The sequence below is a fragment of the Rissa tridactyla genome, chromosome 19 (genome assembly GCF_028500815.1).
Source record: "Rissa tridactyla isolate bRisTri1 chromosome 19, bRisTri1.patW.cur.20221130, whole genome shotgun sequence".
In the NCBI taxonomy this organism is placed as follows: domain Eukaryota; kingdom Metazoa; phylum Chordata; class Aves; order Charadriiformes; family Laridae; genus Rissa; species Rissa tridactyla.
In genome coordinates this window covers 7,665,109-7,687,259 of record NC_071484.1, presented here as the reverse complement: position 1 = coordinate 7,687,259, position 22,151 = coordinate 7,665,109, and the positions used below count along the sequence as shown (strand labels likewise).

The following is a 22,151-nucleotide window of genomic DNA, read 5'->3' as shown; positions in this document are numbered from 1 at the left end:
AACTGTTTGTCAGGCTCCAAATGCTCCATTTCTGTGGCTGGTGAAGAGAGGAAGGTCCCCTCCGGAGGAAAAGAGAGGGGGGGTTTGATTGTTGCCGGGAGAAAAGGGTGAAAAGGCTGTAAAAAGTACCGAAAAAAAGAGCTGGGCTGTAGAAATGAGGAGTGTGTGTATCCGTATTTTACACACACAGGTGTGCACAGCCAGGGACGTCCATAGGTGCCTGGATAAACCCACACGTATAAAAAGGTCGAGTGGAGAAAGCTTTACATGAGAAATGATCTCGCGTTTCTTTCTATCTCTGCTCTCTCTTAATAAATGAAGTTCCAGGTTAATAATTATAACCTTCGTGCAATAATAAATAACGGTATAACAGAGAGACAGGGCTTGTTTTTCTCCCCAGGACCGGGGCTGGGTTATGCCCGTCCATGCAGAGAGCAATTTACCATTCGGGGATACTGTAATTTAAAAGCATAAAAGCGTGCAGGGTCTGATTGGGATCGGCTCAAAGAACAAGAGCTTGGGTTGGGCTTGGGTTTGTCGTTGGCTTCTACCCCCCCACCCCCCCTCCTTGAATATAATTTTCCCAGCCTCGCATCCCGGTCGCCATGTTGCTGGGGTTTGTGTCAGGGATTCCCAGGAGCTAGTTAAAATCGTGGAAAAAAGAAGGCAATTCCGAGGCTCGGAGCGTGACACCTCTCAGTTTGGCGATGGGCTCCCCCTCCTCCAGCTCCTCACAGCCCCACTTTAATTTGCACTAAAGAAGCAGGCCCGGGTTTGTTTTACAATTATTGCATTTCTCTGTCGCTCACTAACTCTGTGAATTTATTCGTATAAGGTGATGCCTTGCCCCTTGAGGAGGGAGATATTTCTTTTCTTGTGCCTCCGTCTGGTGCGTGGGAAAAAATCCCTCTTTCCCCAAGAGGTTTTTTATTTTCTTTCTTTCTCTTTCTTTCTTTCTTTCTTTCTTTCTTTCTTTCTTTCTTTCTTTCTTTCTTTCTTTCTTTCTTTCTTTCTTTCTTTCTTTCTTTCTTTCTTTCTTTCTTTCTTTCTTTCTTTCTTTCTTTCTTTCTTTCTTTCTTTCTTTCTTTCTTTCTTTCCTTCCTTCCTTCCTTCCTTCCTTCCTTCCTTCCTTCCTTCCTTCCTTCCTTCCTTCCTTCCTTCCTTCCTTCTTTCTTTCATTTTATTTCCTTGCAACTTTAGTGTTAGCAAAAGCAGCGAGACCAGTTGGAAACGGATGGAAAGATTTTTCCTTTTGCATCCCAAACTCTTTCGCTGTCTCCCAGCTCCCCACCCCGTCCCTCAAAGCGCGGGGAGGAACCGGCAGCCTCGGGACAAAGCCCGAGACCCCCCAAATGCCACTTTAAACCAAACAAGCAAGAAATGACCGGAAACTCAACTATTAATTTTTATAAAAGTCCTGATCTGCCGAGATTGAGTAGATTTATGCTGATTTCGGTAAGTGTGTTCACATATAGGAAATATTTATGGAAATTCTCCCTTCAATCAAGCTGCGTTTTGTAAATGCTTTTTTATTTTCTTCCCCCCACCCTTTGCTAAACTGCGCTTCGGCCTCGGCTTCAGCTTTAGATTTATTATGTGTTTCTCAGAAACCCTTACCACCCACACAGATGCTTGAACTGACAAAAGTTTCTAGGCTTCTCCCTGCGTGAATGCAGCCCCGCCAGTCCCTCTCTGCTGCAAAATGGGAGAAATGGACCTTGAACAAACAAACTGCAAACCAGCCACATTTCCATTCTACCGCAAGAAGCTTATTTTTTTTCCTCCCCCCAAATTTTTGCTTCCTAGACTTCCTGAATTCAGACCCTTGAATTAAACTTCTTGAATCTTTCTTGGTTTAAGTAACTCTTTAGCAAAAGCCAAATTTGTTAGCTGAGTTAGGCCGAGCTGTCAAAAGTCTTTCGAGAAAAAGATTGATCGTTTCTCTCTTCTTTTTGGTTTGTGTGGACCCGGGCACTTTAAAAGGAAGAAAAAAAAATCTTCCTGGGAAATGGCTTTTCGTTTTATTTATTTATTTTGTAAACTCTGGAAGTGGCGCTGTTTATTGGCGGTGGGGGAAAAGGGGGAAAAAAGATGGGAAGGAAGAAACGTGATTTCAAAGATATCCTTGACCTTAAAATATGTTTGGCCTTTAAGGAAAGCACAAAGAATCCATTAAGTCTGGCTTTAGAAGCAGAAGGATTATGCTGTTCCTTTAAAAGTAATTTAACCAGGTAAATCAGGCCGATTTAAATATACTTGACTTGAAAGCTCACTTGATTTCCTAAGTGTTCATACCCAGACTCAGACACAAACCTCCTGACCAAACCCTCCTGCTGGCTTGAACTTCCCAAGCTCTGCAATACATATATATATATATATGATATGCAAATGCATCAGGCACTCCCGGCCTCGGTTGCCAGACCCGAGATCCCGTCTGGCTCGCGGTTTAGGCTGCGTTTCCCTGGCTGCATTTCCTCGGAGGGGGGGAAAGCCCCTTTTCCCACGCCTGGTTACCCCCTCCTCGGGGGTACAAACACTCGGGAGCTCAGCGAGGGAGTCTGGAGCCGCACGGCACAGGCAGCGCAGGCAGCAGCTCCCTGGCCGCAGCCCCCGGCCCCGGCAGAGCCGCCCGTCGCCCCGCGGCCGGCCGAGGAGGGATGGCGGCGGAGGGGAGGAGGGGACTTTTCTGGGGATCTTCTCTCGCCTTTTTTAATCAATTAAAGAAAATAATGCTTTCTGTTTGCCACCAGGCCCCGCCTGCCATTGGCCAGGGCTGGCCACGTGACCAGGAATTGGCTGCAATTTCGCCCCAGTCTCGAGTTTAATAGAGCAAGGTCCCCATACGCCTGTATTATCAGCAATATAACAATTATAAAAAGCCCGAGAACCATCATCATCACTGCCATAAAAACTGAGGCCCTCAGATTTCTTTCCCTCTCCCCCTCCTCCTCCCTCTTCCCCCCTCCCACTTTTTAAACCCTGGGCCCTGGAAAAGCCATGAATTTTGAATTTGAGAGGGAGATCGGGTTTATAAATAGCCAGCCTTCGCTCGCAGAGTGCCTGACGTCTCTTCCCGCTGTCCTGGAGACATTTCAAACTTCATCAATCAAGGACTCGACATTAATTCCTCCTCCTTTTGAGCAAACCGTCCTCAGCCTGAATCCTTGTTCCAGCAGCCAGGCAAGACCGAGGAGCCAAAAAAGAGCATCTCATGGCCTGCTCCAGCTCCAGCCCCAGCCTCCGGCACAGCCCGGCCCCTTGGCAGCGGAATTCCCCTGGATGAAGGAGAAGAAATCCTCCAAGAAATCTACCCAGGCTCCATCCTCTTCTTCCTCCTCTTCCCCCCCATCATCTTCCTCGGTGCCGGTCCCTGCCGCAGGATCTCCTGCAGGTTCGTATAATGAGGGGGTGAGGGGGTATTTGCTGAAATCGGAGAGGATCCGAATAATAAACAATGCCCCCCACTCCCCGACCCCAGAGCAGCCCTACCCCAGCCCCCCCCGCCCTCCAGCAGACTTTGCCCCGCACCTCCCCCGAACGCATGTCACGCAATAAAATACACCGCAGCAATGTACACAGCCGAGGGAGGGGGGGGTTCTCCTGCCTTCTCCCCCCGCAAATAAAAGAGCAAATTGATGTAACTCCTGCGAAAGCAAAGAGGGAGAGGGGGCCGGGGGGAGCCGGGCTCTTTATTAGCTCCAGCGGGGGGACCTGGCAGCCGAGCCACAGCTCCATTTGTTTGATTTTCCCTCCCAGCCCTGAGTTATTTGTTTTTTTACAGCCTACAGGAGGGAAAAAAAAAGCCAAAAAACCCGAAGTAAGAGCGGAGGGGGGAAAGAAAGACGGGTGGGTAACGCGGCGGCTGCTCCCAGCAGGATGGGGAAGTGGAAAGAGCGAGAGCTGGACTCTCAGCGCCCAGCACAGTGGGGAGAGCCAGTTCCCCATGGCAAAATAAACTAAATACACCCCCAAATCCCCCCTAATCCCCCAATAAAGTGATAACCTCTCCCTGAGGCTCCTCTTGGCCGGGGAGCTCAGCAGCCCTGGACAGGGACCCTCCTTCCCCCGGGACAAAGTGTTTAAGGCACAATTCAGTGTTTCAGTATTTTAATGGCACCGTTCAGGTAAACGCCGGGCAGGAGAAGGGCGGACACCGGAGCTCATTGGCCAGATAATACAGGAATAATGAAATCAAAGCCCCACAGCGTCCGTCCCCGGACTACCGGCAAAAGAAAAAAAAAAAATAAAAGGAAGGAAAGGGTCGAAATTCCCCTTGTTCGCGAAGATGGCAGAGAAGGAAGGTCCCTGAAGGAAGGGGCCAGGGAGAAAAATCCTTTCTCCTCCGTGGGACAAGGAAAGTGATTTCCAAGCCTCTTCCACGGTGGGAAGAGTTTAATAAAACATCTATTTTTTTCCCGTAACGGCTCCCCCCCACACACACTCATGCTCGTTAATGCGGGGCACGGCTCTGCCCTGCCCGCAACAGGGAGGGGACGGATCCGGACCCTCCGCTTGCCCCCGCTCCCTCTCTTTGCAACGTGCGGTTTTTTATGTGTTTAAGACATCCAGGGGCTGGCAGACACCAGCGGCTCCAGGAGGCTCCGGACCGCGTACACCAACACGCAGCTGCTGGAGCTGGAGAAGGAATTTCACTTCAACAAATACCTCTGCAGGCCCCGGCGGGTGGAAATCGCGGCTCTGCTCGACCTCACCGAGCGGCAAGTCAAGGTCTGGTTCCAGAACCGCCGGATGAAGCACAAGAGGCAAACCCAGTACAAAGAAACCCCTGACGGGGATCTCGCCTACCCCAACCTGGACGAGGGCAGCGACCCGGCGGAGGAGGCTGAGGAGAGCCCGGCTTTCGGGCCGGCTCCGGAGACCGGCGGGCCCTACCGGAGGGAGAAGCCGGGGAGCGAGGAGCCCGGGAGCCCGCGGTTCGCGGCGGCGGGGGCCAGGGGGGAGCCCGGGGCCGTCGCCGGCCCCTCGGACCGTGCCTACCCCGAGAGCCAGGACTCGCCTTTGTTGCCAGAGCTGAGCATCTTCTCGGCAGAGTCCTGCCTGCAGCTCTCGGAGGGGCTTTCCCCCGGTCTCCAGGGCTCCCTGGAGAGCCCCGTCCACTTCTCCGAGGAAGACTTGGACTTTTTTACAAGCGCACTTTGTACTATAGATTTGCAACATTTAAATTTCCAATAGCCGCCCCCGCTCCCCGCCCGCCTCACCGTTTCTGGTTTCTGTCCCGTCCCGAGCCACCGCCAGCTCCCCCCAGGCTTCCGCAAGGAGGGGGGGCACCCCAAAAATAAACCCCAGCCATCTCTCATTCAATCAACTCATTCCACCCCCCAAACACTTTCTTTTAAAGCTTCTCACACTGTGGGACCCGCATCACCCTCCCAATATTTATTCTAGGAGGCTCACATGAAAGAACGGCCCGAGTTTTGCTAAATGCAGGTATTTAAGTATAGTTTTAATATTTTTTTCTTATTTATTTTAAAGAAAGCACCCGATAGTTCTCACGCACGTCAGAGATGTCAGCCCCCAAGAGAAAACATTTGTAAATCCTTCAAGCGACTTTCTCAGGAATCAGAACGAGACTTTTAGATTTCTTAATAAAATAAAATAAAAACAGAGGAATTTTCCTTCCTCTTTTTAAGTTTTAGATGTAGACTATTTATTCAAATCCTTTAATAGTAAATGGCAAATTATTTATTGTACATTATTTTCATAGAGTAAATAAATGTCTTTATAAAACCAAGAAACGTGTGTTGCTACATATTTCGTTCGAAAATGTGATATTTTTTGCCTAAATCATTCGCCTTCCTCTTTCCTGCTTTGCAGTAATGATCTCCTCGTGTGCATTGAGAGAGGAGACAAAAGACATTGCTCCCAACTAACACTTCAAGAGGCTTCGGGAGTCAGAAATATTTGCTGTATTCAGTTCTGTTTGCATTGGTTTTTATTTATTTAATTTTTTTACCAAACCAAAGCAGACATTTGTTTCCAATTTTAATGTTTGCTGTTATATTTTTGTAACTGCAAATCCCTCCTGTAAGGAAATCTCCGGATAAAGGGATGGAAACCGACACAAAGGCCGGGCTCGGAGAGGCGCGGGGGCCGCGGCCGCTCCGCGGAGCCCCCGCACATTCCGCGGCCCGTTCCCCGCGGCGATCCCGCCCCCCACCCCCCCGCGCTTCTCCCACAGCCCGGCCTGGCCAGGCGAGCGCCGCTTCTTGCCTTCAGCCCACTCCCCCTTCTCTCGGCTCTTGCAGCAGAAAACACAGCCGTGCCATATCGCGATTATGGGTGTTGTAAATGCCCCGGAGTACCAAAAAAGAGGCGGAAAGGGAGGATTTTGAGAAAATGCAAAAAATCCACCCTGGGAGGGTGGTGCGTGGCAGCACTTTAGTCAACAAATAAATGCTATAGAGGAAAAAGGGGTAAGAGATCAGCCTGAAAAAGGCCTTTCTTTTTTCCTCTCCTTTTTTCAACAGTACAAACCAGCACACACACACATACCCCCCCCACCACCCCAAGCCTTATAAATCTGTGATCTCCTTCCACAGCAATTTGTGCTGCTCTGTCCCGGCTCGCGGATCCCTTTACGAAAGCTTTCTGGCAACATGTAATTTTAAATACAAAACTCATATATCAAGGAGGGAGAGTGAGGCGGGGGGGGGTGGGGAGGCTTATGAATGAAAAGGGGTCAGCGCAGGAATCAATCGCGGTGACACCCAAAATAAATCATATTACGTCTTTGCTAAGTCATTGGTGTTTCCTCAGCCACGGCAGAAATGTGGTAGGCGTTCAAGCGGGGTTTGTGCGAAAGTAACGCGGAAAGGCGAGCTCGGGGGGAGCGTGGGGCAGGAGGCGAGCGGCCGGGAATCATGGGGGGGACCCGCGGCCTTAAAATGGCGCAGGGAGCCGCGGAGAAGAGCGGAGCGGCCATGACAAGCGACGTTGCCACCAGCCTTATTCTTTAGGGTTAGGGTTATTTTTTATGGTCTGGCCTTCGGGGGGTTTCCTCGGGGGGCTGCCGTCCCCCCCACCCCACCCCGCAGGGTCCCGGGCCGTTGTTGCGTCCCTGGGGCTGGCCTGGGAGGTGTCACCCACCCCCTCCCCCAGGAGTCCCCGGGAGAACCGTGGAGTCCGGGAAACTTCCGCGAGGTGGCCCGGTATTTTATTTCGGATTAAGAGCATCAGAAGCCAGGCTTGCTTTCTACTTCGGGCTGTGAAAGGAAATAAAATAAAATAAAGCAAGCCCTCGACAGATGTTTTCGAAATTGCTGCGCGAAGATCTGGATTGTCTCTTCCCGCTGTAACATAGAGGGGGTGATTTTACGGCTACCTTTTTATTCTTAATAATATTGCCAGCCTCTTTCCCTCCCAAACGAGCAGACGTTTCAAACCTGCTAGCATCTCACTCCGGGAAAGAGTAGGTTTATACTGAAAATCGAAGTAGATTGCAATTAAAATATGCAAGTGAACATTACTTAACACCTTCCCATAAATAAAAGGAAGCGCCTAGTGCATAGTTTGCGCTGCCTGCAGACGAGTTGCCTTCGCATCCCATCCTGGGAGTCATCACATGCCTCCCCCATCGCGCTGCCCTCTCTCACCGGTTCCTCTTCGCTCTGGAAGTCCCAGAGCCATTCGGGGGGGAAGAAAACCCAGGCACAGCCCAAGTACCACAGAAGGCTATTCATTATCTTTAAGTTTATTTAATATCTCCAGCTTCTGGAACATACTCAGCGGCAGCGTTGGCACTGCCAGACGTTGTCTATCAAAGCGCCATTTGTTCCAGTGCTTTACATATTTCTCCTCCCGCCTCCTCCCCCTCGCAAGCCTGAATACAGGCTTGTTGGGGGACGGCAGGAGCAGGGAATCAGACGGTCGGGGCTGGCCCACGCCAAGAGCCCCGAGCGCTGCCGGGCAGTCCGTGCTCGCAACGGCGGGGCCCTCTCCGGTCCCCAGGGCCGCTCAGCCCTGCCCGGTCCCGGTCCAGATCATGGATCTGCACATCCCCTTTGTCCCTCCAAAGAAGGGAACTTCTTATTCAACTTCAAAAATAGGTGCACATAGATAGATCTCTCCGCAAATCGATCGTGCAGCGGATTTCCACAAACACACACGCCCTTTCCGTGGGGAAGGGAGGAGGGGAAGGGAGAGGCGGAGGGGAGGGGACAAGAGGGACACCGTCCACTGCAGGGTCCCCCTTTGCAGGGAGCTGGGAGGGGGCGGCTTCCCCCCAGCGCCAGGATGGGACGGGAGCAGGGAAGGGGTTTCCACGAACCCCCCAACGTAAACCCTGACACCTTATCAATACAAATCTCTAACAAGGGCCCTGCTGCAGATCATAATGACTTCTCAAAGTTGCTGCAGGTCTAGAAAGCATGCCAGTCACAGCCACAGATCAATTCTACACCCACGGAAAGTGACTTAATAAATGGAACCTCGCCAGTTATTATCCTTGCTAACAGCAGGCCCCTTCTTATTTGTCCTAATTAGCAAGACTGAAATGTCGGAGGAAAGAAGGGGAATATTCAATAAAATCTAAATTATTGAATGACTGTAAGATTTCGCCATTAGTTCAGCCATTCTTTACCTTCTTCAAAATGTCAAACAAATGGGGAATGCATATTTGCAACCCTGCCCTTCTGTTCTGTGCAACTGGAGGGCATATATTAAGCATATTAAGCGTATTCAGCTCTTGATCGTTGTCAAAACACTGCAATTGCCTCACGATTATTAACCTAGAAATATGCAAATGAGATACGCTCGCACGTGTTGTAGGGGTGTTAAAGTAATATTTATCTTGTGCTGATCTAGTCTGGGGATGTGTTTGCTAAAGAGCTACTCGAAGCCCTGAAGATGTTGAACCAACCCATTCGAGCTACGGGAAGGCTCGAGGCGGAAAACCTTCTGTGAAGGAAACGCGGGGGAGAGAGGGAAGAAGGAGCTGAGCCTTTGATGGGTGAGGTGGGAAGAGTTAACTTCTCCTGGGGATTCATCCCAGTCTTCCTCAGCTGCCGGTGCCAGACTCCGGCTTTCCGGGAATATCCTTCCAGGGACCGTTTTCCCAGCTGTGTTGTAGCATTCTTTTCCAGCACTTGACCGCATCCCAGTCCTCTGTGGCCAGAGCTTGAGGAGTGCCCCTAATGCTCCACCACCATCAAAGGAAGGAGCTGGCAGAGGGAACCACCTCCTGCTCGACATCCTGGCACCTCCCGCCTCTATCCCAGCTTTGCCGGATGTTTTTTTCCCTCTTTATATACATCGCAGGGGAAAATACAGATTGCCGGGTCCGGGGAAACTAACTTAAGAAACGCTGCAGTTCGCCCACGTGAATCTAGTCCTCATCCTCAGTGGAATACTGTTTAACGCTGGTGGATATTAATAATGCGGACCTACTCATATTAGCAACGTCGATGAAGTTATTAATAAATTCATGCACTTATTAAAGGGCGGGTTTTGGTCGAGTTAGCCCACGCCGGGCCTGCCAGATGCTGGATCTGAACGAAACGCGGAGGGTTTGGGACCCCTCGGGTTCGGTCCCGGCCGTGCACCGCCCTGGAGCGGCCCGAGGCCGGCCCTGAGCCGAGACCCAACCGGGCCCGGGCGAGGCTCCCTCGGGGTTGCCGAGCTGTCCTGGGGGAAGGCAAGGACGGCCCGGAGCGGGGCTCGGCCGGGATGAGGAGCGCACAGGGTCTGCCTGCTACGAGGGAAAGCACCGCTGCACGCAGGAGCAGCAGATACAGACCTCTCCTCTCGCCCTCACCCAGTAGAAAGGCTTAAATGAACCTCATTAGTGAGACGAGCCGGTTTACAGACACACCCCTGCCCTGGGGACCAGAGAGAAATAGCCGATGCGATTCACAGGGAAACAGGACAGGTTCCCCAGAGCCGTCGGAGGAGGAATTTGATGTTTTGGCGCAGGAGGAGGCGGGATTTGAGCGGTTAGTGCCATCCTGACAAGGAAAAATACCGAAAGAGGCATTTCTCACCCAAATCTTCCACTCAAAGTATTGTTCAGGAGATCGAGAACACAAAACACGTCCCTTTCCCTGGTTAAGAGGCGCCCATCCCCTCCGGGGGACGCTGACAGTCCCCGTCCAGGGACCCTCACGACATCGTGCTGGAGCTGGTCACGGTGCCGGTCCCCCGCCCGGCGCCCGGCCGGTCCCCGCCGCCGCGCCCGCCCCGCTCCCGAGAGCGGCAGATAAGAACTATTGTATCTTATCTTAATTGTCTCGTATTTATTCTGCAGCTCGGGGATAGCCCGGCGCTTGTAACTCATTAAAAGGATTCCTTCTGCATTTCTTTGGACTCCCAAACTCTGAAGCATTTTTCCATATTCAGTTTTATTTTCCCCTCTTCAGTTTTTAGCCCCAAATATAGCTTAGCAGGCTATGATCTAACCAAGACACATGCCGGGGCTATAAATTTCTCTGACAATTTCTGGGGACGAGTCCTTTTTGGTGATAACGAAGTCCGCAGCCAAACACGCACCCCCAGCGTCAGCAGTGCTTCTTATAAATCACCCCGCCAGGAGCCAAAAGTGACATTTCTTACGCACGACACAAACTTTCTCTGCAGAGAGTTATATTTAACTCCAAAACGAAGTATCTGAAGACTCCGAGCACTCTGGAGCCTTTGGAAATGCTACATTCCTTCTGTGTCGCCTGCACAGAAAACTTCTCGCGTTAGGATTTCTTATAAGACGTGTTTCCACAAACCGCCTTCAGAAGGGCCCTATCCCTCATGTCAGGAGAGTTGTTTGAAATCAAACAAACCGTCTCTTAGGGAAGGGAGAAATCTCCCCTGCTCTCCCCGCCGCCAGGCTGCTGCAGCCCCGAGTTTTGTGGAACCGCTTTATGCCGCTAAAAGGGAGAAACTGCTCTCAAGAAAAGGTTTATTTTAATACGATATCTTCATCGGGTTGGAACAAAAGGCGTGGTTTTCCCTAGGGGGTCAAAAGCCCCATTTTGTAGTGAGAGGGTGTGGGTGTGCGAGCAGATGAGCTGCCCCGGGATTTGCCTCGGGGTGGATGGAGGGGCCAAGGGCACGGGATGCCTGTGGTGGGCATCGGAAGTCCCCCGCCACCAAAACCTTATTCTGCTGGTGACCTCCTCATTTCTTAATCTGCTCATCAAATAAAGCCTGCGGTTTAGGGGCGGTAGCTCCCGAAGTGCTTTAGGCCAGCATCGGCTCTCGGGGAGCGGGGATGCAGCTCTGCGGAGTCCCGCACACACAGTGCCGGGCAAGGAATCGGGACCAGGAGGTAAAGAAGTGATTTCTTCTGCCTCCCACCGAGCAGCCGACCACGCTCCTGGACAGCAGAGTTTCTTTTTCCAGGAATCAAAGAGCTAAAACTTCCCCGCTCACCTTCTAGCATCATCCATCTCTCGAGAATTTGTTTTAATCCTGTTTTGTGAACAACAGCAGCATCCCCAAAACGGCACCGTCTGTGGTTTAGGGGGTAGGAATAATTACTGTCTCCCTCTATACATAAGTGAAAATCAGGTAGTTAATATAGTGAAAGGCTAAGTAACTATTTCGGGGGGATATAGGAGAAAGCTCTGATAATTCGAGAATCTCCACCAACACCTTTTGTTTGACCGCCTTCCCTCTCTCAGCTCCCCATAAAGGAGGTTTTACAGAAATAAACGTGTAAGTGATAGGCTCACCCGGCGATTGCTTGTTAACAATAATGTGGTATTTCTTTCTCCTGCAGGTTATGAAAGTCTGCACCGAAACTGGGTCTCACACCTTCTCCACAAGGGGAATGGAAATCAATAATAATAACAGCAGCAATTTTATATCGGATCCAGGGCGAGGGGCTAAGCAGGAAATTCGGAAAAGCGATTCCTAAGCCGTTCCCAGTGCGCCTGCATGCACGTTGACGCTGCGGTTTTCGAAAATACCGCGCAGTCGCCACAAGCCATGCATTTTGGGGAAGACCGTACCACTTTGGGGAGGTCAGCCGGAGGACAGCGTGGGCTGAAGCGCTGCTACCCCGCTCGCCCTGCCCGGGGCCGTCAGCCTGGCAGCTCCGGGGAGGGGCGGCCAGGGGAGCCCCGGATGTGCCGGCTCCGGGCAGGGGGTGGGAAGCCAGCACACCCCGAGACCTGCCCGGTATCCTGCCGCCTGGACTTCCTTTCTGGGGGGAAATCGGCTCCAACACCCCACCTTTCGTGATCTGACAGTTACCTCAACTGAGAGACAAAAAAAGCCTTTGCCAAAGCGACTTCACCTCCGCACATCCCCTCCTCAGCTCTATCTTCACTTTCACACACCCACCTCCCCAATATCTTCACTTTCCCCCAAAAGTGGGGTTGCAGTCCAGGAGCCCGGGGACCTCATTTCATCCCCTGCTCGGGTCGGGATACTTACTGCATTTCATGGCTGAAATTTTGATCCCGTCCTGGCTGATTTTCCCATCTACCAAAGAAACTCCGTGCTTTCACCCAGAGCTGCCTCAGGTCTAAACTTTGGTTTAGCCTTCGCTGGGAGGAGGTGAATAGCAAAACTTTTTCCTCCATAACTCCGCAGCAGTGAACTCTCTCGGAGCTAATTCTGAAACTCCAGAAGACAGCTGTATTTTAATGACATAAAGCATCCCCTTAATGTAACAGTGGAGTGAGATCACAGTGGAAAATTATCAGACAATATGAAACAATTGATTCATGGATGAAATAAACATCTATCCTTTTCTTTTTTCATTTTACACCCATAAATCATCTATTGTAGACATCGTTTAAATATAATACATTAAATTTAAACGCGAGTGCAACATAATATAAAAAGCACTCCTGGAATCAAATTAGAAACCGATTTCTCTTGCAAGTGGAATGACATGAGAGTTGCTTTGAATCTTTATAATCACTTTTGGTTGTTTTATGCAAAAAAGGAGGTAGCGAGTTTCAGAGAACATTTGTAACCTGAAAGATTTTCTTCTTGAATATCTCAGCATCAGCAAAGTCGGCAGAATAAATGAATAAATAGGCACGCAGCTCTGGAAATAGTTTTCTCCTTATTCTTTTTATTGAAGGGCGAGAATTGTAATTGGCTAAAACTCACACTTTCTCTCGGGGGGGATCTAAAGGAGGGAGGAAGGTTGGTGTCGTGGCTGTCTGTGTTGCAGTTTCTTAACAAATGTTACCCCAACGTGTTGCATCAGCCAAACCTACCAACTGAAGGCCGTGTTTATGCCTTTCAAAGTGAACTTTTGGCCTGGGGAAAGAAAAAAAAAAAAAAAGAGCCCTCCTGGTTCTTCTTAGAGGCTGAATAACCAGTAAATATCTTGACAAGTAACAAATGACTGTGGGCGTCATATTGTTGGGTGCTCTTGTCTCCCTTCTGCTAACAAGTAAATAAATGTTGCCTACCTATGTTTCCATTCTCTCAGCAGTGGAGTGGCCGGCCTGAAGTCAGTGTCTTTCCACCTACTCATCAGCTGGACTCTGCTAGGGGAAAGCTCCAGTGGCAACAGATTTGGAGAAAGATCAAATCAGGTTTGCCATGGAAAAGAGGAGCTTAAAGTTCCAGCATTGGTTAAAGCCCTTAAAACAGCTGCTGTTTTCAGTAGTAAATGTGTAGATAGGTAGGTGCATGGGTGAGTGGATGGGTAGGAGGACATGAAGATAGACATACGGATCATTTTTAGTTCCATTCCTCCAACTGCTAAACTGGGCATGGTATTTCTCCAACAAAAGACATTCTGTCTTCCTAACTTTATTTCATGGCCTCATTAGAATATTGATTTAATTATGTTGCTTTTACCCACACTGGCCCTAGACACAAAGCCGGTGTGGCAAAATTAGAACACATGGAGCCTTTTTTTTCTTCGGAGCTTTTATTAGACTCTTCAGCCCAGAAAACGCCAAACATCTTCAAGCCACTTTGTAGGCAAAGTTTCGAAATGAAGAAAAGAGCATCCTTTTGTGCCTGGGGGAAAGAGTAGTCAGACCTCCCTACCTCTTTTCCCTCTGTCTTTCTTTTTCTCAGATGGAGCTAGGATTGGGGAAAACCTTTTTAAGTTGGGGTAAGGGGAAGTTCTGCTGAAACTGGCTACTCGCATAACTTGGGAGCCTTTTTAGCACTTAAAACAGTTGTGTATAATTCTAATTCTTCCCCCAGCCCCTCTTCCCCTCCACCTCCCCGCACCCCACCTCCCTCCTCTCTTTTAAAGTCTTTGAGGAAAGATTTTGACGTATTCGTGTTGTTATCAGATTGATGGGCAGGGTTTGATTGAAACCCCTTTGTCATGCAAATGTCAGGGCCTTGATGGATGAGCTCAGAGATGTGACAAACTTCAGGAGCCCCTCGCTCATTGGGCTGGGGGCGGACCACGTGGCCGCCTCCCCCTGCCCCCACCCCGGCCCCGCCGAAGGCTGAGGGGTTCGAGGGCCAGCGATGCATGGAAGGAAGTTTTACAGCTTTGACATACTATCTAAAGGTTGTAGGGCAGGCGGAATCCCCCCCAAAACAGGCTGACCCTCCTCCATCAGTGGCAGATGGACAATACTAGGATGAACTCCTTCTTAGAGTATGCAATTTGTAACCGTGGGACGGGCGCCTACCACCATTTAGAGCAAAGCTCCCCTTCCTTCCTCTCCTGCTCAGGTAGCCCCGCCAGTGACACTTTTAACGGAGACGGGCGCTTTGGCGTGGGAGGGAGCGCGGCCGCCCATCTCCCCCCGCAGAACCCCGGCTACCACCCTCCCTCCTCCGGGCGCCCCATCCCCTTCGCGGGCGCTGCCCCGGCCGCCGGGTACCCGGCCCAAACCTGCAGCCCCAGCTACGGCCACCACCAGCTCTACCTCGGCCAGCAGGACGCGGATGGCGTGTACTTCCAAGCGGCCGGCTACTCCGCCAACGCGGGATCCAACCTCAGCTCCTTAGCAGAGAGCTACTGCGGGGCCGCTGGGCAGTACCAGCAGCAACACCTTTACGGGCAGGAGCAGCCCGGCTACTTGCCCGGCGTTTACAGTAACCTCTCGCCTTCTTTAAACGAGGACAAAGACCCTGCGTGCCCCTCCGAGCCGTGCCCCCCCGGCGCCAGCGCCACGCAAACCTTCGACTGGATGAAAGTGAAGAGGAACCCCCCCAAGACAGGTGAGTTTGGGGGAGGGCAGAGCTGGGTGAGGATGGTCCCCAGCCGGGGGAGGAGGGAGGCGGGGGGCAGCTCCCCAGCCCTGCAAGGAAAGGTTGCCTTCTCCGGGGTTTGTACGCAAGGTGACTGGGCTCATCTTCCAGGGGAACACAGATTTGTTTTGCTTTGGGGGTTTGTTTTTGTTTTTTTTTTTTTTTTTTTTTTTTTTTAACACCAGCTCAGCGCTGCGGAAAAGCCAGCTAGAGATTTCCCAGACACGCCTGATGGAGGGTCCCTGAGCTCAGTTTCCCGCAGGCCCAATGCGATTTAAGCCCAGCTCGGAATAGGAAATTCTCCAGGCTTCCTGCTTCTTCCACAGTCGTGGCTTCCACTCTCCTATTGTTCAACTTCCTTCTCCACAACCTTCCTTAAATCACAATCTTCCCTCCTCCCCTCATCATCACCTTCGCCCTCCCCTTCCACTCCTTCCCACGCACGTTCAAGTTTCATGGTAGTTTGCAGGGAACTGGGGGGAATGGTTACAAGGGAAAGGGGGGGACAGCTCTGCAGAGCCCGGTGAAGTCCGTATTCCTGGGCTGGGAAGACAGGGGTAGCTGAGGATCCGGGAGGGAGCACGAAGCTCCGGGCGGTGGAGGGACCAAATGCCCAGGAGAGGAGAGGAGCGGGGGAAAGCCCCCCCGCCCCGCCACGTCCCAGCAAGGGAATTTCTCTGGTTGCTCCTGCCCTGTTGGTGTTTGCTCCTTAACAGCTAAAGTGTCGGAGTACGGACTGCTGGGCCAGCCCAACACCATCCGCACCAACTTCACCACCAAGCAGCTGACGGAGCTGGAGAAGGAGTTTCACTTTAACAAGTACCTCACCCGGGCCCGGCGGGTGGAGATCGCCGCTACCCTGGAGCTCAACGAAACCCAGGTCAAGATCTGGTTCCAGAACAGGCGGATGAAGCAGAAGAAGAGGGAAAAGGAAGGTCTCGCCCCGGCTGCTGCCTCCAGGTCTGCCAAGGAAGCGAGCGAAGCCTCGGATCAGTCCAACTGCACCTCACCTGAGGCCTCTCCCAGCTCGGTGTCTTCCTGAAACGCGTCCCCGCGGGGACGCAGGGACCAGCCCGGGGCTGCCCTCGAGGGGCAGCTGCTCCCCGCAGACCCCAGCAGACCCACAGGCACGAACACGCACCTCCCACGCACAGCCCCGACCGCACACAGGCGTGGAAGGAAGGCCAGGCTTCCCTACGAGCAGTCCCCTCGGCTCCGGCCACCTCCACACGTGTGATACCGGTTCTCCCGCTCGCATTTCTCTCTCTTAATTTATAGACCCTCTGTAAAACACTGGACTCCAAAGGAGCAGCCGTGTCCTCGTACATCCTTAGCAATAGGCGTTTGTCTCAGGGACGTTTCTCCCCCTCCCTTCTCCCCCCCCATAGGAACTGCACTTTCAATTACAGAAACTTTAAAACGAATTTAGTTTTCTCCCGTTTTAAAAATGTGCACAACGACTTTTGCCTGCAAAAATCCTACGTTTGATGTGTTTTTCCTCCCCGCGAGATTGTAAAAAAGTTTTGGGTATTTTTTTATTTCCCTTTTATTTACTGTATGTATATCTTGGAATGAAATCTGAGGCCCCCAAGATGCTAAGAAGCCTCTGCAAAGACACAAACACAAAGCAAAAAAACGCAACTCTTCCGCTACCATTTTGCACTATTACTGCTTTACAGGGTTTTCTACACGCTCTGCGACTGTGGCTGTTACTGATCCTGGGGGAGGGAGGGTTGTGCTATCAGAGGAAACGAGATGAGGCGAAGGCTGACCTCGGAGTACTTTGGGCAACGGTCACTGTCGTAGGAGGTGTGAAGGTGGATGGGAACAAGGCTGCGGGGGGGCCGCAGGGCTTGGCTCCCCCAGGCACTGATGCACTGCCTGCTATTTATTGTACGTCTCGATAGCCTGAAGTCTTGGAGCGAAGTAGCACGGTTCCTTGTACCCCCACCCTTTTAGGCTTATCGGAGTCCGATAAAAACATTATTTAACCATGGCTAAATTGTTTCCCTTCCCCACGAGGAACTTTAGGGTAGGACCAACTGAAAACCACGGCGACTTTTGTGAAAAATTGTTTTAAAGGGAAAAACGTCATCGAGAAAAACTAGCGGTTTCTTAATCGGAATCTCCTATTTCCCTTCCACTCCCTTCCCCATGCTCTGTATCTCGAAATGAAACTACCTCAGTCTAATAAAGTTTACTTTTTCCACACGCAAGTCCTCTCTACTCTAATGGAAATGGAAATCTCTCCCGTCCAGGGAAATGCGCGACACAGGGCGGGGGGAGCCTGGGCTCGGTGGGAGGAGGAGGAGGAAGGAAAGGTCTCCGGCTGCTGCCAAAGCTTCCAAACAAAACGCCCGATCCTTCTTCCTGTGGGTACCCTACGAACCCCTCCCACTCCCTCCTTGGCATCGGCAGGATCGGGCCCGGCGCTCGCCTCTGCTTCGGGGGCGTTCAGAGCAAGTCGCCCAGACGGGGCCGGATAGAAACGCGGCGCTCCCCGCGTGGAGTTATTTTACAGTCCAACGAGGCCTGATGAGAACAGAAAATCATCGTCATCCTCAGTGTAAGCATCCCGGCACGGAAGCAGATCTGCATTAATGAAGCAGCAACACGAATTGGAACGGACTTGCAATCCGGGGTGGGGGCAAAGCGAGTTTCTCATTGATACAGTACAGTCCTGTGAGGCTGATCCAACTCAAAACCAAAACGAAGCGTCGCTTTAGTTTCCTCCCTTCAGCTTCCCAAGGCGACCCCTGAAAGGCTGTTTTCCACAGTATAAGTAACATACAAAACCAGTTCGCGGGGGGATGGAGGTCAGGGCCCTGTGCGGGTACCGGAGCGCTGGGCGGGGGCAGAGCCGTGCTGGGGCCGGGCGGGGAGGAAGGAGGCAGCTAGCCCGAGTATAGCTCTGACCTTTTTACCTCGAAACGCCTCTGGGATTTCTAAACAAGTAAACAGAGGGGCTGCCAGGAGAACCTATTGTTCTGGCTTCGTCAAATTTGCGAACATTTTCGGTGCAGGCGTGAGTGGGGCGAAGAATGAGCAAAGTACCTGCTGGAACCGGGCACCCTGCCCCGCAGCGCCGCTCGGCCCCGGCCCGCTTCATCTGGAGGTCCCTGGGCGACAGGGCATCGCTCTTCCCCGGAGATACAATCTTCCCCCATCTAATACACCTCTCTTGCTCGAAAGAAAAGATTTTTGAGTGGCCAATTAGCTCAGAGATAAGAAAAAAAAAAAAGAGGGGGGAAAAGGTGAAAAGAGGATTTTGTTACACTAGCAAACACCGAGAGAGAAAAAAAGGCACAGCCAGACAGATTGGCTTTATAACCTGTTGGGTGTGAGTCAGCTTGATTTAACCTATTCGTTGAACCAACGGGATTGAAGGTTTTGTTGAAGCTGTGCGATTTTAGCTGTCTCATCGAAACAGGGCGTTGTGCTTCGGAAAGCCCGTGGGTTTCCACTGAGACGATATTCACCCCCGGTTGTGTCTCCGGGCCCTGCTCTGCCCCCCGGCCGCCGGGTGAGGCGGGCAGCGCCGGGCGGACCGGCCCCGCAAGAGCCGGAGGAGAGCGGAAAGGCCGGGACAAAAAGGAAGGTACTGGTGTGTCAGTGTGTCGGGCACAACAAAGGCTGCCAGCTCCCATTTGAAACTCAAAGGGAGTCTCCGGAAGAGTCCGCAGAGACGGTGCCGATGCGCCCTTACATATGTAACCCCCTCCGGGCTCCCCCCTCACCCGTTCCCTTTGCCCCCCTCGCTGCCCAGCCCTGTTTCTCTAACAACGATCACGGCACACAGCTAATCTCTTTTTCCCCTCCAAGTTTCTCACGCTCCCTTTTGTCTCAAGAGCCCGAAACCCACTGCTGTGAAGCAGGAGCCGGCTGGGAAGGCCACGCCAGGACACCCGCGGCTGGGGGTCCCTCGGCCGGTAGCAGATGCTCCTGTGAGGTGGTGAGGGACACCTGTGTCCGCTCCACAACCGGAGAAGCAGATAAAGAGCGGGCACTGGTACTTCAGTACCCGCACAGGTACCCATGGATCCATACGGGGCATGAACATGTGCTCCTCCCCACAGCCCATCGGCATAGGCTGCACAGAAAGGGGCACACACTGCAGATGTGCATGCAGCAGTCCCTGTCGAGATATAGCCCTATCGCCATAGTCAGGCTTTATCACAAATTCGAGGTCTACACGCACTTTGTTTTATATAAATGATACACAATGACGTGGCTATTTATAATCCGGTATATTCCCATATCTCTGTGTGTGTCTGTCTGTGGGTCCCTGGTATTGCATTTTTCATGAGCAGGAAAATTAGCCAAGTGCCCCTGTACACTCACACACAAAGCCGCTTCTTAATGGAGATTTATTCTTTTAATATCCCAAAGGAAGGGGAAATTCCCAGTTAAAGAAATGTAACTGTGTAAATTATTAATGGCAGTCACCGTGTTGGAGCTGTTGTCCCTCTGCGGGAGGAGGGGATGAGGAAGGGATGCCCAGAGTCCCTCTCCTCTGGCTCTGTTCCCAGAGCAGGGACCCGAGGAGCACACCCAGCGCTCTGGCCTGGTGTGTCAGCTACTCCGGGGCCATCTGTTCCTTTCCCCCCTAGTGTGAAATGTTTCTCCTCTTCCTAAAGCATTTGTTCTCACAATGTGAGGCCCTTTTGATCTCAGAAGAGGACCTCCTATTAAAAAATAATAATAATAATACCCTGAAGACTTCCTTACTTTCAACTCCACTTTGCTGGCTGCTATTAACTCTGCTCCTGGAGCCTCTTTGCACTGAAGGTGTGAAGCGTTCCTGGGGGTCTCTGGGGACAAAACCTCCCCCTCAGTGACTGTACTGTATCTGCATTGGGCTATTGCTGGCCCCTTTGGCCCACAAGGTCTTTGATGCCTTGAAGTGGAGGAGAAGAGGGGAGGAAGCCTTCTGTGTTTCTCCAAACTTGTTTCACACAGAAAAATTAGTCAGGGGCCACCCCTTCCCCAGCTCTCAGCAAAACCAGAGCAGGATGAGGGTGAGAGGTTTTCATCACACCATGAGTGAGCCAACTGCAACAGAATTTGATCCACTTTCTGTGAGTGGCACCAAGGCAGCAAGGTACACATGCACTTGCTTGCATGCTGACATTGCCAAGGGAGTTGATACACACTAAATCAGGTAAACCAGGAGGGATTTTCATGCCTGCTACGTAAAACTCAACATTTTGATATGAACACATTTTTAGGTGTCACTAAAACCCCTGGAGAACTGGCCAAAAGACCTGCAGCTGTGGGAAGCACTGGGTGAGTGCAGCTGCCCTCAGATCTCAACTGGGCAGGAGCTTGCACATCCAACGCCCTTCCCATCCCTGGGACTTCCCCTGCCCCAACGCCCCAGCAGCATGGTCTGGCATGGGAACTGGGCATATATGTGTTTATTTGGATTGTGTATGTTTATAGACAATGTATTTCACTTGTATTTGTATCAAATATATAGTATATTTATTTTTCAGTATCGATGCTGCATAGGTCACCTGGATTTAAGTCAGGGACCTCCGATCTGCTGTCTCGTGTCCGACCCCAGCTGTAATGTTCCCTGCTCATTACACTGAAAGGGCCACCCCACGGTGCCGTCCCTTTGCTCACCCCGCTGCCCCTCAGCCATTTGCTTCCACCAACACAGATATTTCAGCGCCTATCAGCTTCAGGGTTGCTTTAGCCTCTCAGGCAGGTGAAATGAGGTCTGGGGCAAAGGGCTTGGGTAGAAGGAACAATTGCAGAAGTGAGTGTACAAAATGTTTCCTTGCTCTTCAGAGGCCTCACCTATCCTTTCAGTTTACACTGGTCTGACAGCTCCATTTCAACCCCAGCCTTCATATGGACTTGTTCAATATTTACTCAGGCTGATGGGTTTGCTCAGAACTTGCCTCCATCAGCCTTGCTCTGTCGGGTTCCCTTCCCCTCGGGCCCAGGTTCACACAAAGTTCAGCCTGAAATGAATTCACCCAAAGATGGGCCCAGCTTGGCCTGAGGACCAGAGATGGGGTCAAGCCTGGGTCTCTGCATCCCAGCCAGCCCTCACGAAGGCCAGCACTCAGCACTCCCGGCCAGGAGGCTGCTTTGAACAATTATTTGGGGTTAAAAAAGAAAAAGCACCGGGCCAGGGAGGACACACCAAGAAAGGCAGGAGCTGCTTTTCAGTGCAGAGAGCACAGGTCAGCCCTTCCGGGAGGGTGGATAGTTCATGGACGTTTTCTCTGCCCAGGGGGCCTGTGTGACAAGGTACAACCCCGCAAACTCAGTACAATCATAAAAACTGCAGCAGGGGGGGAAAAGGGATATACATATATAGAAAATATATATTTATACAAAGTATAAAAAGCACACATATATATTACTAATTATATATTATAGAATCTATATTTTTTAATGTAAAAGTATACCCGACAGCAAGGGATGAAAACCTAAAATGTGCAAAATTAAGACTGATTTGTTTCTGCCTGAAGCCATGACACAGGAGATGGCTTTAGGCAACAGCAAGCTGAAATCTGCCTCTGCAAAAATACCAAAAGACTCTTCTGAAAGCCTTTTGTCAGAAAAGCAAATAAAAATCCGATGCAAATTAGAAATACTGCAAAGAGGCTTATTGCAACACCCGTACGCATTCCCATTAAAAAAGGAAAAGAAGACAGAACCACAAGGCAAAACCAAAGTGGCTTCAAAGAAAATAACAACTGGGTCGATATGTAGGGCAGATCTGTGGCCGAGGTGACTGAGGGAACAAGGGTCAGCTGGGGATGATCGCAGACACCCGACATGTCTCAGAGATACCGTGGGAGCTGAATCTGCCCCTCTCCAGGTTGCTGGGTTTCTGGTAAAGGCGGAGAGACTTTTTTTGGGGCACGCGCTGTCTGTTTGGGGCTTGGCAAAAATCCTGTACGAGTTTCTAGAGGGTTTGGGGTCAGACTTGGAGCTCCTACCTGAGAGCTGAAGGGTCCCAGAGAGGGCAGGGTTTGTCCCCAGAGCCC

The 22,151-nt window shown here is 51.3% G+C and overlaps 2 protein-coding genes and 1 long non-coding RNA gene across 3 annotated transcripts; 2 read left to right on the top strand and 1 right to left on the bottom strand.

Moving 5' to 3' along the window:
* Nucleotides 1–2,013: 2,013 nt before the first annotated feature.
* LOC128919405 (uncharacterized) lies at nucleotides 2,014–4,069 on the bottom strand. The gene is made up of 2 exons (XR_008469895.1): nucleotides 4,004–4,069; nucleotides 2,014–3,385 (listed from the first exon to the last, which is right to left on the bottom strand). It is a non-coding gene; the product is annotated as an uncharacterized LOC128919405 (long non-coding RNA).
* HOXB2 (homeobox B2) lies at nucleotides 2,873–5,756 on the top strand. Its single transcript, XM_054224725.1, has 2 exons — nucleotides 2,873–3,391; nucleotides 4,562–5,756. Exons 1-2 carry the CDS (start codon nucleotides 2,998–3,000, stop codon nucleotides 5,191–5,193), a joined length of 1,026 nt encoding a protein of 341 aa, XP_054080700.1. The 5' UTR covers nucleotides 2,873–2,997; the 3' UTR covers nucleotides 5,194–5,756.
* An 8,754-nt stretch (nucleotides 5,757–14,510) lies between these two features.
* Nucleotides 14,511–16,275, top strand: HOXB1 (homeobox B1). Its single transcript, XM_054224468.1, has 2 exons — nucleotides 14,511–15,111; nucleotides 15,858–16,275. The coding sequence occupies exons 1-2, from the start codon at nucleotides 14,511–14,513 to the stop codon at nucleotides 16,181–16,183; spliced, it is 927 nt and encodes a 308-aa protein (XP_054080443.1). The 3' UTR covers nucleotides 16,184–16,275.
* The last annotated feature ends 5,876 nt before the right edge of the window (nucleotides 16,276–22,151 follow it).

What these genes read in the sequence shown, in the direction of transcription:
- HOXB2 (XM_054224725.1), top strand. Translation starts at nt 2,998, where the DNA reads ATGAATTTTGAATTTGAGAGGGAGATCGGGTTTATAAATAGCCAGCCT. An exon ending in TGCCGCAGGATCTCCTGCAG is followed by an intron (nt 3,392 to 4,561) that starts GTTCGTATAATG and finishes TATGTGTTTAAG; the next exon opens with ACATCCAGGGGCTGGCAGAC.
- HOXB1 (XM_054224468.1), top strand. Translation starts at nt 14,511, where the DNA reads ATGGACAATACTAGGATGAACTCCTTCTTAGAGTATGCAATTTGTAAC. An exon ending in GAGGAACCCCCCCAAGACAG is followed by an intron (nt 15,112 to 15,857) that starts GTGAGTTTGGGG and finishes GCTCCTTAACAG; the next exon opens with CTAAAGTGTCGGAGTACGGA.